The sequence below is a fragment of the Primulina huaijiensis genome, chromosome 4 (assembly GCF_012295235.1).
Source record: "Primulina huaijiensis isolate GDHJ02 chromosome 4, ASM1229523v2, whole genome shotgun sequence".
NCBI classification, from domain to species: Eukaryota; Viridiplantae; Streptophyta; class Magnoliopsida; order Lamiales; family Gesneriaceae; genus Primulina; species Primulina huaijiensis.
The window spans coordinates 21,841,893-21,857,506 of NC_133309.1; the positions used below are offsets into that span (position 1 = coordinate 21,841,893).

At 31.4% G+C, this 15,614-nt stretch overlaps 2 protein-coding genes across 3 annotated transcripts; one reads left to right on the forward strand and one right to left on the reverse strand.

Annotated features, from left to right (window-relative positions):
• The first annotated feature begins 8,787 nt into the window (after positions 1 to 8,787).
• On the forward strand, positions 8,788 to 9,524 carry LOC140975413 (photosystem II reaction center proteins PsbY, chloroplastic). The gene has a single exon (XM_073439114.1). It carries the CDS (start codon positions 8,855 to 8,857, stop codon positions 9,428 to 9,430), a length of 576 nt encoding a protein of 191 aa, XP_073295215.1. The 5' UTR covers positions 8,788 to 8,854; the 3' UTR covers positions 9,431 to 9,524.
• A 376-nt stretch (positions 9,525 to 9,900) lies between these two features.
• On the reverse strand, positions 9,901 to 13,806 carry LOC140975412 (E3 ubiquitin-protein ligase AIRP2-like). Of its 2 annotated transcripts, none has more exons than XM_073439112.1 (5): positions 13,105 to 13,806; positions 11,125 to 11,287; positions 10,914 to 10,980; positions 10,591 to 10,825; positions 9,901 to 10,507 (listed from the first exon to the last, which is right to left on the reverse strand). In XM_073439112.1, exons 1-5 carry the CDS (start codon positions 13,191 to 13,193, stop codon positions 10,297 to 10,299), a joined length of 765 nt encoding a protein of 254 aa, XP_073295213.1. In that variant the 5' UTR covers positions 13,194 to 13,806; the 3' UTR covers positions 9,901 to 10,296. The 2 variants fall into 2 exon arrangements, with proteins under 2 accessions (XP_073295213.1, XP_073295214.1); XM_073439113.1 differs by having other exon boundaries at positions 11,125 to 11,279; positions 13,105 to 13,204.
• Positions 13,807 to 15,614: the final 1,808 nt, after the last annotated feature.

Consider the following 15,614-nt stretch of genomic DNA (forward strand, 5'->3'; position numbering starts at 1 on the left):
TATACACACACACACACACACACACAGTTTTGATATCCTGCACACCTATGTGAGCACCGATGAAGTGTCATTCACCTATTGGATGTGATGAAATATAGAAAAATTGCGCATCCAATGGGTGAGTGGCACCTCATCGGTGCTCACATAGGTGTGCACGGTAGGTGTGCAGGATATCAAAACTGTATATCTATTATATATATAAATATGTGACTTTATATGTGAATTTTCATTTGTCTCCTTATTAATTGTTTGCTTTACATTAATTGCTTATTTTAAGTGTGTCTTTTCATTCTCCTTATTCATATTTTAAATGAGTGGATCTCATGTGAGACCGTCTCACGGATCTTAATCTGTGAGACGGGTCAACCCTACCCATATTCACAATAAAAAGTAATACTCTTAGCATAAAAAATAATACATTTTTATGGATGACCCAAATAAGATATCCGTCTCACAAATACGACCCGTGAGACCGTCTCACACAAATTTTTGCCATTTTAAATATATGTGATTATTAATATTTAATTTTTTATGTCTACTCACATTATAATTTGTTATTTTTATCCAATGATATCTTTTCATTATGTAAATTAATATTTGATTTTTTTATGCATACCCACATTATAATATGTTATTTTTAATCCAATGATTTAGATTTTTTATTTATCTTTTCATTATGTAAATTAAATTAATTAAAGTTTAGAAATAACTCATTATCGAATTGTGAATTTTCTTTGGTATCTTATTAATTTTTTTCATGTCCTCATGTGACAGTTTGTTAGAATTTATGCGTTTAAATTAAAGTTTTTTGCAACCGATATTTTTTGTGGTTTATATTTATAAATTATTTAAATAAAACACGGTAAAAGGTCGTTGTGATTTGAGCCGTCAATTTGGGTTGAGTCTGTCGGTTTGGCCTACACCACCAAATATTTTAAGTGAGTTGGGTTGAAATTTTGTCGACTCATTTAAAGGTGACCCTAAATGAGCTCGCACGAGTTTATATTAAATATCTATATATATATTATTATCAATTTTCAATCATGAATTCTTGATATAAAATGGAAAATATCAGTTTGATTTCAAAATTGTGATGTTACTATCTTGTCCAAAAGTTGTGGGTTTTTGAGACATTTTGGCAGTCACTTAAAATTGAGTGTCAAAGTTGACATTTGAGTTGTATTTTTGGATTCCTGACAATATGTTCGTCAACATATTATTTCTAAGTTAGTTTTATCAGTATTGTGAGAGGTAAATATGTTTATTACAATATATAAATATTATCATCTCTTTAAATTAATATTCACTTTCATGTTTGACATATTATGGGTATTGGTAAAATGAAGAATAATAAATTCAAACAAACGAATACACAAAAGTCTGGGGCGAAACCAGAATTATATGGTAGCGGAAATTAATATATAAATTTTTAGTGAATTTATCGATGTTAAGATGTATAACAAATCTTATATCATAATATATAAAATTTCAACCTTATAAATGAAATAAATCAAACTGTTGGGATCGGGAAAGAGTTTAGAAGGGGGGTGAATGAACTCTTTCGAATTTTCTAATTTAAAGTTTAGTTTTCAAACGTTTTTGAGGCGGTTGAAAATTTTCTCAAACGGTTGGAAACGTGAACCACTAATAAGTGCGGAAAATGGTTCACAATTCCCAATTGACATTTTAAACCCGTTTATAGCAAACTTAACAAATAGCGGTTGGAAAAGTAAGAGCTTGCGAAAAATAAGTGACACAAGATTTTTATGGATGTTCGGAGATTGAATACTCCTACGTCACCCCTTCTTCCTCTTTCAGGAAGGATTCCACTAAAAAACTTTGGCTTTTGGTGTGCTGTCGTTGTGCCACCAAACTAAAATTCCTGCTCTCTAAGTAAAATTAGTGTAATGATGAGCATGGTCGAATCCACAGGGAACGGGGGATGATTTATTTCTTTCGAGTAAAATGCAAATAAAGGGGGGATTTGTTGATAAGAATAAAATAAAATATTAAAACTAAAATTAGAAAGCAATAAAAAATAGTAAATCTAAACAAGAATTAAATTACCAAACTCTGATTCAAGGGGATTTTCACTATTCAATTATGTCATTGTTCATCGACTAACATATTATTTATTCATGCAGTTACAAATAATTAACCTTAGAATTATAGGGATAGTCGCTAAAATCCTTGTGTTTTCCTAATTATATTGACCAAACCCAACATTCAGTCAAAACTTATCAATAATTAACTGGGCACGATAGAGTTCCATATTAATTAAAGATAGCTTTTTCGTTTTGTGAAAACAGTTAATCCTAAAATCTAACAACCGAGATAGCTGCAATTGATAGATCGAGTTTTGTTGATTTATTTAGATTAAATATGTTATGATAGCACAACACATTTAATATATCGCTACTCATGTATCAATCGTTCATGACAATTACAGATCACTGAAATCATGGATAGCAGTAGAAAATTATATATCAAATTAAATTGTCAGATTAACCAACATACAACTTTCATATAAATAAATCATAAATCAACAAATACTTGAACAAAACACGAATATTAAATTAAAGTGCAAAAAGCCTCACAGTGATAAAATGAAATAGCAAAAATATCCCTTGAATCAGAAATAAAACTTAGCCTAAAAGTGTAGAGAGAAAATCCTTGCGCCCTTCTCTCTCTTCACTTCACGAGAGTTGTTGGAGAAGAGGTTGGAGAATTATTTCTTGTGTGCCTCTTTTTCTTCTTTCGTGAGGATGGAAAAAAAATGGTTGGAGAATTCTTTCTTGTGTAATCAGCCGCCTCCTTATTCTTACGTGAATTAGGTTGGAAAGAAAAAAAAGAAGTGTTTTTATTTTTGGGTCCAAAAGAATATATAAGCCCAAATATCTAAAATTAAACATAATCATTAAAAAATAAAAGATATTATCTTCCTTGATATAAAAATTCCATATTTCTCACTAGGCAGCCAAGGAATTGTCACAAGGCGTGACCACGCCTTATCCAAAAACATCTTCAGAATTTTTCTGCTCCACGATTCCCACTAAGATCATATCGGAAACTTTAATTGTGATATAAAATCACCCTTTTTAGCCCAAATTTATCGCAAGAGTAAAAAACTTCCTTCTATAATAAAATCACAAAAAATTGTGTCGATTAAGCACGTTGGTAGTTGTAACAATGAGAGATATGACAACAAAAATACAAACTATTATGAGCCTATCAGCTTTACAAAGTATTTGCAACAGCTCACTCCAACCAGGACTTATCACACTGCCTGTGTTGGAAGTCTTAGTGATCACTTTACACTTCTGGATATTAAGAACACTTAGTTCACCAGACATTAAGACTAGATCAAATAACCAAAAGGTTACTGATATAGATAAACAATTTGATTTAAGTAGCACGAGATTGATCCTGAAATGATCAAGTATGTTTCTGTTTGAAAGCGTGCTGATAGAGCGAAGAGGCAAGTAGACTTTTGATGGCACTCTTAGATCTTTAAAGTGTGCAAACTAATGATTTTTCAGCTGTCGAATAGAGTAATGTTGCTTGCCTAAGTTTATCTTGCATCCTTCTTAGTTGATATAGCCGATTGTCTTAACGGTCAAAAATGACAACAAACGTAAACCTGAACCTCCTAAACAGATGTGTCACTTTCATCTTTATGAGCATTTATTGACGTATTTAATATTCTCTTTGCTCAATGTAATTCTGAAGCGCTTTCCTTGAGGAGTTCCTTTTATGGTAGCTGTTTCCTTAGCATCAAAACTCGAAGTCTATACTTGGTCTACCTTTTCTGGGATAGAATCAAATGTGGATCATTCTTGGAACTGATGTAGGTATACGTTGACTTAAACGTATTAAACCGATCAGAGAATGTCTTTAAGCAATAAATGGTTCTCTTTAATGATTCGGTTCTCAATTTGCCAGCGGTCTAAAATACTTGAGGTTGATACTCCTTTGAACTGTAGCCGGTTGGGTTGATGCTTGACACAAATATGAACCGCATCTGTTTTCGTGCTATGCTGATTTTGTCATACACCAAAATTCTTGAGAATAATACTTTCTTTACTTAATACAAACATATATGAAATATACAAAATTTTATTACATATACAATCAAGCAATTTATTATAATTTTATTTTAATCTACAAGAATTCTTGTCAAACTAAGTGATTGTGGATTTAACATCTATTAAATCAGCAAACTAAAGAGCGTGTCAATTAAACTAATTGAGTAATCACATATTCTTGAATTTCCTAATTAATTTTTTATCTTGATAATTTGTTTCATTTAATATTTTAAATTATAAGACAACGTTACTATAACTAAAGACACATTTTTTTAAATGTTCATAAGGACTCAATCACTAACTCATATGGAAAAACATTTATCGAGATACTATATTAAAAACATTCTAATTAATTCAGCGCATTTGCTGAAAATTTTCTAATTAATTAAAAAAAATTCATTTACAATAATCGTATTTAATCTTTTTGGGCTAACACCATTTATTTTTTAAGATATTCATCAGAATTCTTTATTTGTATATTAATATTTAAATCTGAATTATGATGTATATTGTTTTTCTAAAAGTTCTTAAATAATGATTTAATACATTTATTCGACACTTCAATATTAACAGTTTAAAATATATTAATTTTATATTGTATGTGTGCAACACTTATAATCATGATTATAAAAATTCAATAAAAATTCTAAAAAATGAATTAGGCAGAACATAAAAAATTACACAATTAATCAAAAGACAAAAAATAAAAATTAAATAATTGTCTATTACCTATAAACTACTAATACCGACTTCTAAAGATTGAAGTCGGTGAGAGAGTGGAGGCCACTATGTACTAAAAACATAAAAAGTTAATGCTTGAATGAGTCACACTGCAAAGTTAGTGAAGTAAAAATGAAGGACAAAGTCTCTTAATAAAAATATTATAATGGGCTAAGTTGAATGAGACTCGTATATATAAGTATCTCACTTGGTCTCACCTTATCTTTTGTCTCTGTACAAAGCGAAAGTTTACGCACCGTAGCGTTCTACATTTTCTTAATTTTTCATCATCTATTGGTCTTTAAAGATATATTAGATTTTTTTCTAAACATCTAATCTTAAATGTGATCAATTAACCAAATAATTATTATACTTTGTATACAATAATAAATAGATTAATATATTTGAAAATAGAAAAAGTAATGTATTGAGAAGAATAAAAAAAGAATGTTAGAATTAATACTATAATTATCTAATGTCAATATTAAATTTAACATCCTACGTTCAAAATTGTGTTTATTTCTGATTTTTCTTTTATTTTAAAATATAAATTTTCAAATAAATGAAAAATGATTTTTTTTTCTCTACTACTTATGTAAAATATCAACTATATATTCTACCCAAATGTCTTATAAATTTATATGATATAGTAAAAAGTTATTTGCATAAACTTATTTGTTGGATACAATAGTTGATCATGTTAGGTAGAGTAATTGAAATGTTGTGTTTGAGCTGTTGTACTATTTAAAATATTTGATTTGTTCTGTTACCATAATCTATAGGTTTTCATAAAACAGTAAACGCTTGAGCCTGCAATTGGTATCAGAGCCAAGATCGCGACTTTGATTTTCAATGATTGAAATTGGTGCAATTATTAGGAGATAGAGTGTTTGGTATAATAATTGTCCACGATGGGTAGACGCTTAAGCTGTTGTATGATTTAAAGATTTGACTTGCATAGTTACTATCAGTTAGCTTTTGGTAAAGCGACAAACGCTCGATCATATATTATTTGATTGTAAATTAGAAGAAACATGCTGCATCAACTTTTAGTTTTGAATTAATCCCTTACATGTTACTCAATTTTTAAATTTAGAAGGATTCTATAATTTTTAAATATTATTATATATTGAATTATAATTTATCCCTTTCAAATTGGATAAATATACAATAATATTTAAAAATTATTTTATTAACAAAAACATTTAAATTAAATATTGGATTTGTCGATAATCAAAATAAGAAATAAAACAAATTTTGATCCTTGAGTGAGAAATAAGATATTTAAATAAAGTTATAATTGTCACAATTAAATAATGCACTTACATGCATTTATCACTGTATTTTGCAACTAAAATGTCAAAAAAAGTTTCCTCGTATTATTTTTATATCATATTCAAAATAATTATGAATCCTAATTTTTTTTTTGAGTTGGCCTTTGTTATGAACAATCATTGTGAATAAATTGAATTTGAAAACTCTTATATCTGTGTATATCACATATTAATATATCAACCTAAGTCCAGGTAAGAAAAAACTACAAAATGAACTTATTCATCTTCAATGTACACAAATTATATAGTAAAGATATATGACAATTAAGACAATGAAGTAGAATATATGCTCACATATAACAAAATATATAGACAAGAAAACAATAAATAAAAATATTTTTATAAATATAAATATTTTTTTAAAACTTTTTACAATGAGTTGGAGAAGATAAAAGAGCAAAAATATTAACTCTTTTGGGTTACACAAAAAAATAGAAATGGAAGAAGTGTTTGTCACACAATGAATTCAGTTTCTAAATTAAATGTATACTATAAAGTTATATTTACCGTTCAAAATTTATAAATGCAATGAATTTTTCTCAAGATAAGGGTATTCAAATGTTCCCGTTAAGATATTTAAACAATTAGAAAAATTAAATATATTATTTTTCTGGAAATAATATAGATATGACATTAGTAATTTAATTGTGCTAATTATACTAATGCGTTAATATGAAATATTAAAATAAATATCATAAGAGTCAGTAAAAAGATGATTTATTGTCAAAAATATTATTATTATAAATTGCAAATAGATGACAACATTTAATCAATATTTATTTAAATCAATCCATTAGTACTTTTTATGTGATGATAGATTATTATAATAATTAGGGGAGAACATTCGGTCGGTTCTGTTACCGACCGAACCAAATTAGTCATAACCGGACCGAACCGAAATATTTAGCAATAAGCGAACCGACCGAATTAATTTTCATAACCGATGAAACCAAATCGAATTAAAATCGGTTAGTTTTTTAAAAAAATTTGTGATTTAACTTTAATTATATATGTAATTTTTTTGAACACTACAATCTACACAAATGCATAAAAACATAAAATCACATACATCACAAATTTTTCTTTATAATTAGGGCTGATTTTAAAATTAAAAATTAAATAATATATTAACATTGATAAATAATAAAAATTTATTAAATAATAGTATTTATTATATCGGTTAATTCGGTTAACCAATTTCAAAATTTTGACAACCATAACCGAACCGAATTAACCGATATAACCGAATTTTTTTTTAATTTGAAAACCGAATTTCTGAAATAACCGAACCGAATTTCCGAATTGATTCGGTTCGGTCGGTTAATTCGGTTTAACCGAAATTTTGTTCACCCTAATAATAATGTGTAGTTTATATGTTATCAAGTATAAGTGTCTAATAAATTAAATGTGACTAGAAAAGTAAAAACATCGAGTAAAAATTGTTGTCAATTTACATGAAAGAGAATAATAATCAAACAACATTGTAAATAAAAAAATTATATATCATTGATCGACAAAAAAGATTGTAATAATTTAATAGTATAATAAAATATATGCATTATTGAGAGAATATGACAAATAACAAAATAAAACAATATGATAAAAAAGATATGAGAAAAATTTTAGTAGTCCAAATATTTTTTTAAAATTTTAAAAATATTTTTTTCCAAATTAGTTACATATACTAATTAACACGAATTGTCAAAATTTACAATACTATTATCATTGTCTTTTGTTGAGTTAACTAATTTTATTTCAATTTCTAACTATTTTAACATATGGTTCCCACGTGCAACGCACGTGCATTATTTCTAAAATATATATATATATATATATATCAGACTTAACCTATGTATATATCAGACTTAACCTATGTTTTTTTTCGATTTACTTTAAATTTCAGATATAGGGGAACCGGAGCCACAACCGGAGAAAAGACAAACAATGTGTTAAACTAGTAGATTGTGCTGTACTGTGTTGTAAAATAAAATAAAGTATGATTATGTAGAAAAACGTTCATTTGACGCCATGATATGAATAAATAAATTGTAGTAACGCTTCCGCTATTATGTTTTTTTTATAGTCGTATTGTAACTATATTATATTATACGTTCAGTATTTGAGGTCCACACTGAATATTACAACCGAAATATAATGTTTGAATTGTTGTACGATTTAAAATATTTAAGTTTCAATATTACGACCATTTATAATTTTTGGTAAAACGATAATCGCTCATTTCTACAATTGATATCAGAGTCAATGTCACGTGTTCGATTCTCATTTATTCCAAAGAATGCAATGATTGGGAGAGTGATTGCTTGATGTAATAATCGTCCATGCTAGATAGTTATAACTGTCGAAATATGATGATTGAATTGTTGTACAATTTAAAATATTTAAATAATAATTTTACCACATATTATAACGCATTTGATCTTATAAAATATATTTTAAATCTACAAATATCAAGATATTTTTTTCAGAAGAAAACACAAAACATGAAGATGAGGAATTGTTTGGATTATATAATATGAGGTATATATCACACGAATCACACCCTTTGGATAAGAGTAAATCCAGCTGTCTCACTCTCATTGGTCCCAAAATTTCCTCCTTGGCTTCATCCCCCAACCAAATTCTCCAAGAACTGCGAATCTTCAGCATTCCACTGTACCAATCTTTGACAAAGAAGAGCAGAAGAATCACTCAACAATGGCGGCAGCTACAATGGCTACAACAATGGCGATGCTCGGCGCTAAATGCCACACCACGAAGTCCTTCAACCCCTTCTGCAAACCCACGAAGCCGGCCGTCTCTCTTCTCTCCCTGCAAAAGCTCCCCAAGCTGCCGGAGAACACCGCGGCACTCACCGGTACGGCTTTAGCCGGAGCCATATTCTCCACCCTCTCCACCGCGGAGCCTGCACTCGCTGTCCAGCAGCTGGCGGAGATAGCCGACGGGGACAACCGTGGGTTGGCCCTTCTGATCCCGATTATCCCTGCCATACTCTGGGTTCTCTACAACATCTTGCAGCCGGCGCTCAATCAGATCAACAAGATGACTAGCTCCAAAGGGGTGATCGTTGGGCTCGGGCTAGGAGGTCTCGCCGCCTCCGGGCTCCTCCACCCGGCGGACGCCTCCGCCGCCGGTGAGATGGCCGTGATTGGAGAGGCCGTGTCTGACAGCAGGGGCCAGCTGTTGTTGTTCGTCATTACACCTGCGATTCTTTGGGTGCTGTACAATATCTTCCAACCTGCTCTGAACCAGATCAACAAGATGAGATCTTGAAAGAGTGTTTAAAATTACTTTGAACGAGAATGGATTGTGCATGTAATTGAACTCTTTTTCTTTAAACCTATATAACATTTGATATTTTCGAATCTTTCTCTTTGCGGCACAACTTACTTTTTTATAGATCTTGAATGTTTCTGCATGGATTATGATACTTCTGAGATTACACCACACTTCCTTGATCTCTGCGGATATTTCAATTTGATTGGAAAATAAAATATATATAATGGTTCGATTTAGACATAACGCTGTACCAAGCACTAGAAGGATCCTTGCCTCGAGAGAGACGAGGGAAGGTGTAAGGTTGAGGTCAGCACAAGGGAACTCCCTAGGTGATCTGCCACATTGCATGCACATCGCCCATGCCATTTTTTTCCTGCTCCAGACAACAAGAACATAACTGTATAAAACATTAACATATATACAATCGAGCAAATAGCAAGAAAGCTCCAACAATCACACTCGTACACTGTTCTCTTTCAACCAAAGGAACTCCGGTAAGATATGTAACTATTTATACAGGCGTACTGCAGGTTAGTTTAGCAGTCATAGAGCCTACAATCACCAAAAAACACCTGCATGTGATTCCTAAACTGTGGAAAAGCAGCTATCTAAGCATCTAAAGATCAATGGCAACTTACAGGCCAAATAGCAAACACATTGTCAAGAGCATTTGCATTCAAAATAGAGGTGCAACTTAGATAGTATTATTGTTTTATTGATAGATACATTAAAGGTATATTTATGAACACCGCATAGACGAAGCTTGGTTATTACAATACCAGAGCGAACTTTCTTCACCCGACTATATATATATATTACATTAAAGGTCGGCTTCCTACACATCATTCTTCGCCTTCACTTCATATCAAGTATTCATAATACTTTAGGAACATAACCTCAGGTAAAACTTTAGGGAGGTTCTTGATATAAAGACAGAAATTCTGCAAGTCTTCTGCAAAAATAGTGGCAGGGTCTGCAATTTCATCCTTGCTAGTTAGGTACCATAAATCTATTGGCTCAAGTCCTTCTAGGTTGTCACGGCAAAAGGGGCAGGATTCTGATCTTGAGATCCTGAAAAGTATGGAGGATTTAGGCAGAGAAAAGAGATGACATTTATCAACATCAGGAATATGTTCAGAAATCGTGTGAGTTACCATTTATAGTGGCAGTTTGAGCACATTGAATGATAGCAATCAGGCAAGACGATTTCGGCCTGAGAAACTAAACATATTCCACATTCCCCATCTTTCAGAGGATCTGAGCTCGAAGATTCGCCTCCCTGGTCCTGTCTCTTCTTGCTAGTGCTTTCCGAGACAAGATTATCAGCATTAGTGCCATCCAGTTTCGCCATGTCAGAATGTAATTGCTCAAGTGATGGTAATATAATGCCTGAAGTTTGTTTTTCAAGAACTTGTAAAATAGCTGCATACTTGAACTGAATATTTTTCTGAAGTAAGCAAACAGATAAACTGGCAACCGTAAAAGTCATTCATAGATGCTTTCCTCGCACGTGCTGACATTTTTGGTGTTCCATCTTCGTACACCTACAACGCAAGAGGCGTGCAAATCAAACAGTGTTCTATATAAATGGAAAATGAACGACTCGAAACAAATTTGCTTACGTTTTTATATGCTTTAACCAGCAAGTGACACATATGTTGGAAAATAGAAGAAGGACGCCATCATACCTTACAAATAAGGATGTAACTAAGATTCAGATATCTTGGCGAGAAACACAAGCATGAACACTCCATCCATTGGAGTAAATGCAAAAGGAGGGGTGCCATGTCATTGTAGACCAATTTCATCTCCAGACGAGTACCACTCTTAGCTCCCGGAATTGCTGCAGCACTGTGAATAATCATGACATTATTTCTACTTTGACATCATACTATCGAAACAAAAATAGATAGCATTAACATAACGAAACAAGGAATGAGCATTAACGAGTTCTGGCAGCTAGCATTTAAGCCAGTAATTGTCATAATACACCCAAGTTCAGCGCCGACAAAATGAGATTCAATATTAACAGATTTAAATTCAACAGACAAATCAACCGCAATTGACATAATTTGTCTTCCATCCATGTCACAAATATGAAGGCGACACGACGAAGAATTCGTGCTACTATATCAAAACAAAAATAACGGTGCTGACGTAACAAAACACAGAATGAGCACTAAAAAAATTTGACAGCTAGTGTCTAAGCCAGTAATCGTCATGATTCATCAAAGTACGGCGCCGACAAAACTAGATTCACCATTACCATATTAAAATTCGGCTGACAAAGCAACCACATTAATTGCCATAATTCGAGTCCCGTCCATTTCACAAATATGAAGTTGACACGAAATGGAAGAATTCACACTATTATATCGAACAAAAAAAATAGCAATGACGTAACAAAACACGGAATGAACATAAACAATTTTAACTGCTAGCGTCGAAGCTAGTAATCGTCATGATTCACAGCTCCGACAAAACTAGATTCGCAATTAACAGATTTAAATTTAGCAGACAAAGCAAACACTTTAATTGCCATAATTCGACTCCCATCCATTTCACAAATATGAAGTTGACTTGAAAGGAAGATTTGAAGTAAAGCATCCGACACTACAACATAGATCCTCACCCAACGACAATCCTAGACATAAGCTAGGTTTATGCGCCCCACCTCCGCACTATTTTGGATCAATGTTGTGGTACATAAGGCTTTCTTTCTCATGCATTTCTCAGAATTCCATACATGTTCCTCGAACTCAAGATCAAGAAGATTCTTGGAATGCCCTTGGCAATTTTAACCCTTTATATTTCGGCTATATCATTTTTCTGCAGCCAATACCAACTAAAAAAGAAGGGCATTTATCGAGAAGGCCTAAAAGTAAAGTCATTCCTCTACATATTGCAGGTATTAGGAATGACAGGTCCAATTACCACTCCACATTATGATCAGGTGTAAATAAAAATGCCGCTCGACAATACTAATGAGAGGAGAAGCAAGGCAGGAGAGGCAGTGAGTACTTATAAAAAAGAATAATTCGTGGGAACCATAGGAAGCTATATACAGCTGCTCGAATATATTATAACAGAATTGGACAAACCTTTATTTCATACAATATCAGTTACCACAAAAGGCAATAACCCTTGTCTTCCTACACCCTCTTTCCTCTAAAGATTTTGCAACACATATCTCTAAGTATGCATCCTGATCAGATGATCAAAGCTCGAAATAAGAGAAAAAGAGAGCTTTCATCAATAATTTTGCATTCATTTAACTTATCCAATATTAAAACTGTAAACTTTCACATTCCAACTAGCTGCGCCAATGTGAAAATATAGATCAAGAAATTGGAAAAACAATAAAATCAACTGAGTCAAAATAAATGTAAAACTAAATATAAACAACGTTAAACTTCACCTGGGCTCATAACACCTGTTTAAAACAACAATTTCTAAAAGTTTAACCAAAGATTTGGCATCAGTAGAGAACAGAACAAAATCCCCAAGTTCAATTACTGTGTCATTAATCCCCAGGCTCGGTATCACACTGTTTTCAGCAATATAACAAAGATACTGAAACATATTCAGTACACACGTGCATGCCAAGAAAAGAAGGGTCACCATCAAAACAAAAATAGACAAAATCAGTAGCCGAAATGTAAGCTCACAGGGCATTTGCATGTTCGACGTCTGCTTCAATATCGTTCAATGACTCCTTGAACGATTTCCTCGGTTCTTGGCAGCGTTTATTCTCCATTTTCTCCTTTTCTTCTCCTTCTACACTCACTCGTTATTCCTCAGCAAGATTCTAGCTCGTTTTCACCCTCGAAATGCCTAAACTTTCTGCACTAGAAAAAAAAACCACAAAGTCTCGAAAGCAGCCTTTTAAAGGCAACCCTCCAAGCTGCGAGAAGCACAAGACTTCGTATTTTTTTCGAGAAACGTAATGCCATTAATTCTTCCATACAAGAAAACCAAATGCTGAGAAAGGAAAGAGAAACCGATCAAAAATAATTTCTTTTTTGCATTTTTTCTATATCTCTCAACCAAAAACCGTGGCTTTTTCCCCAACAAAATTTGGGTTTTGGTTTGGTGAGGCAGAAAAATTTATTACGGTGGACGAAGAGGTTGAGGGTCCTCGGATTGAAGATGGAGTAGTTTGTTTCTAGTTACAAACTGTAATGCATCACCCGATGTTTTCATCGTCACACACTGTTTCTTTCTCACCAAAGCCTCAATAAATATACCCATCGGAGCGGTGCTGATATTTCTTGCGAGGTGGCCGAGTTTTCCGGCTGAAATCCAACCATGGATAGCCTTGCGAGGCCTAAACAAATATGGTAAATCGAGTTCCAAAATTATTATTTAAAGAATTCGAGTAATTGTTGAGTTCTCGAAACATTTTTTTTTACTATTTCTTTGAATTTTGAGTTTTTATTAGTAATACAAAATTAGTTACTCGAGACTTGAGGAAATTTATGTATTTCATGTTTTTTTTATTGACGAGGAAGTTGTGATTGATTACAAGTTAAAAAAATATCTGATTAACCACTTCACTTACTCAACTCGAATATTAATAATCGAATTTCGGTGTCGAATAACTCGAGCCTGATTTGGCACAAATACAATGTATCATTGATAAGAATGAGAAAATTTTGAAAGATGAAGTTCTATCGACATCTATTTAATAAACATGGTATTTTTTTAAGTAAATATGGCGAAAATGTTATAAATTTTTAAATACCCAAATCTAGAGAAATAATGTCTCCAATTACAAATTATGTATCTTAAATTTAAAATATAATAATAATAATAATTGTAATTTATTAATTTAAGATTATAATATTTTCTTAGACATTCATTGTTCATGTCTTGTGTTGATTGAAGATTAATTTTTGAGGGTATTTCTTCACTCTTAGGATTTTATTAGAGTCCACAAAATAGAGTAATGATTTGGGTACTTATTTGTATGGAAGTTTGACTAATTAGTGGGCACATTAATGCATGAGAGGGGCCTCTTATTGAGAACTCATGGCCAATTAATTATTTAAAGTTTACAATATAAAAATATTTAATTTTAGAGTGAGTATCATGTGAAACCGTCTCACGAATCTTAATCTGTGAGACGGGTCAATCCTACTCATATTCACAATAAAAAATAATACTCTTAGCATAAAAAGTAATATTTTTCATGGATGACCCAAATAAAAGACCAGTATCACAAAATATGACCCGTGAGACCGTATCACACAAGTTTTTGTTTAATTGAGTAGGTCTCTTGTGAGACGGGTCAATCGTACCGATATTTACAATAAAAGTAATACTCTTAGCATAAAAAATAATATTTTTTCATGGATGACCCAAATAAGAGATCCGTCTCACAAAATACGACCCGTGATACCGTCTCACACAAGTTTTTGTCTTACCCTAATTGGTATGCTAAAAGACAATTGTTTTTTTAAACAAATGAGAAAAATTATGGTTTTTATCAAAATATTATTGTTTTTATCAAATTATTGTAAAAAAAAATTGAAAATACAAAGGAAGGGGAGGGGAGTGGAATTGTCCTACTCCCCCGCCCGGGGGATATTTTGATTAATATATTCTGATTTAATATGTATCTAAAAGTTATGTTTTATTTTTATTTGACTTAACTTTCATAAATTAAATTATTAATGGATCGTATCTAATTTAAAGGTTTTTTTTATTTGATTTATCTAAATATTATTTTTATCATAACCGTGAATCTCGCAAATTTGGTAAAAATAATTTATTTTTTTTGTTGTTATTTGAATCACATATATTTTTTTGATGTGGATAGAAGATGTAAATTTTTCTTTAAAGTGCATACAACTCTATGCATTCTGTGTTATTCATTATCTATATGAAGATATCTATTAATTTAGCTGTCAAAAAAGATATCTATTAATTTAGATGAAAAATCCATGAATTGTTTTTCGTCGTTAGATTTGAGGAGAAATCGGTCATCAACAAAGAAAATATCCATAAATTGTATATTTTTTATGTAAAAATATTTCTTGGAGTTTATATTTATTTTATATGTTTTTTAATTTATTTGTTATAAATTAATATGTTAAATTAATAGATATATTAGTTATAATACTTTATTATTGATATTATTGTTGTATTTATCATTTACGTAAATAATACTATTAGA

Excerpts from the sequence above, each read along its gene's own strand:
- LOC140975413 (XM_073439114.1), top strand. The coding sequence starts at position 8,855 with ATGGCGGCAGCTACAATGGCTACAACAATGGCGATGCTCGGCGCTAAA.
- LOC140975412 (XM_073439112.1), bottom strand. The coding sequence starts at position 13,193 with ATGGAGAATAAACGCTGCCAAGAACCGAGGAAATCGTTCAAGGAGTCA. Across the intron at positions 11,288-13,104 it reads GTCGAACATGCAAATGCCCT|TGCTGCAGCAATTCCGGGAG; the intron begins GTGAGCTTACAT and ends GATTATTCACAG. Across the intron at positions 10,826-10,913 it reads ATCTATGAATGACTTTTACG|GCATTATATTACCATCACTT; the intron begins GTTGCCAGTTTA and ends AACAAACTTCAG.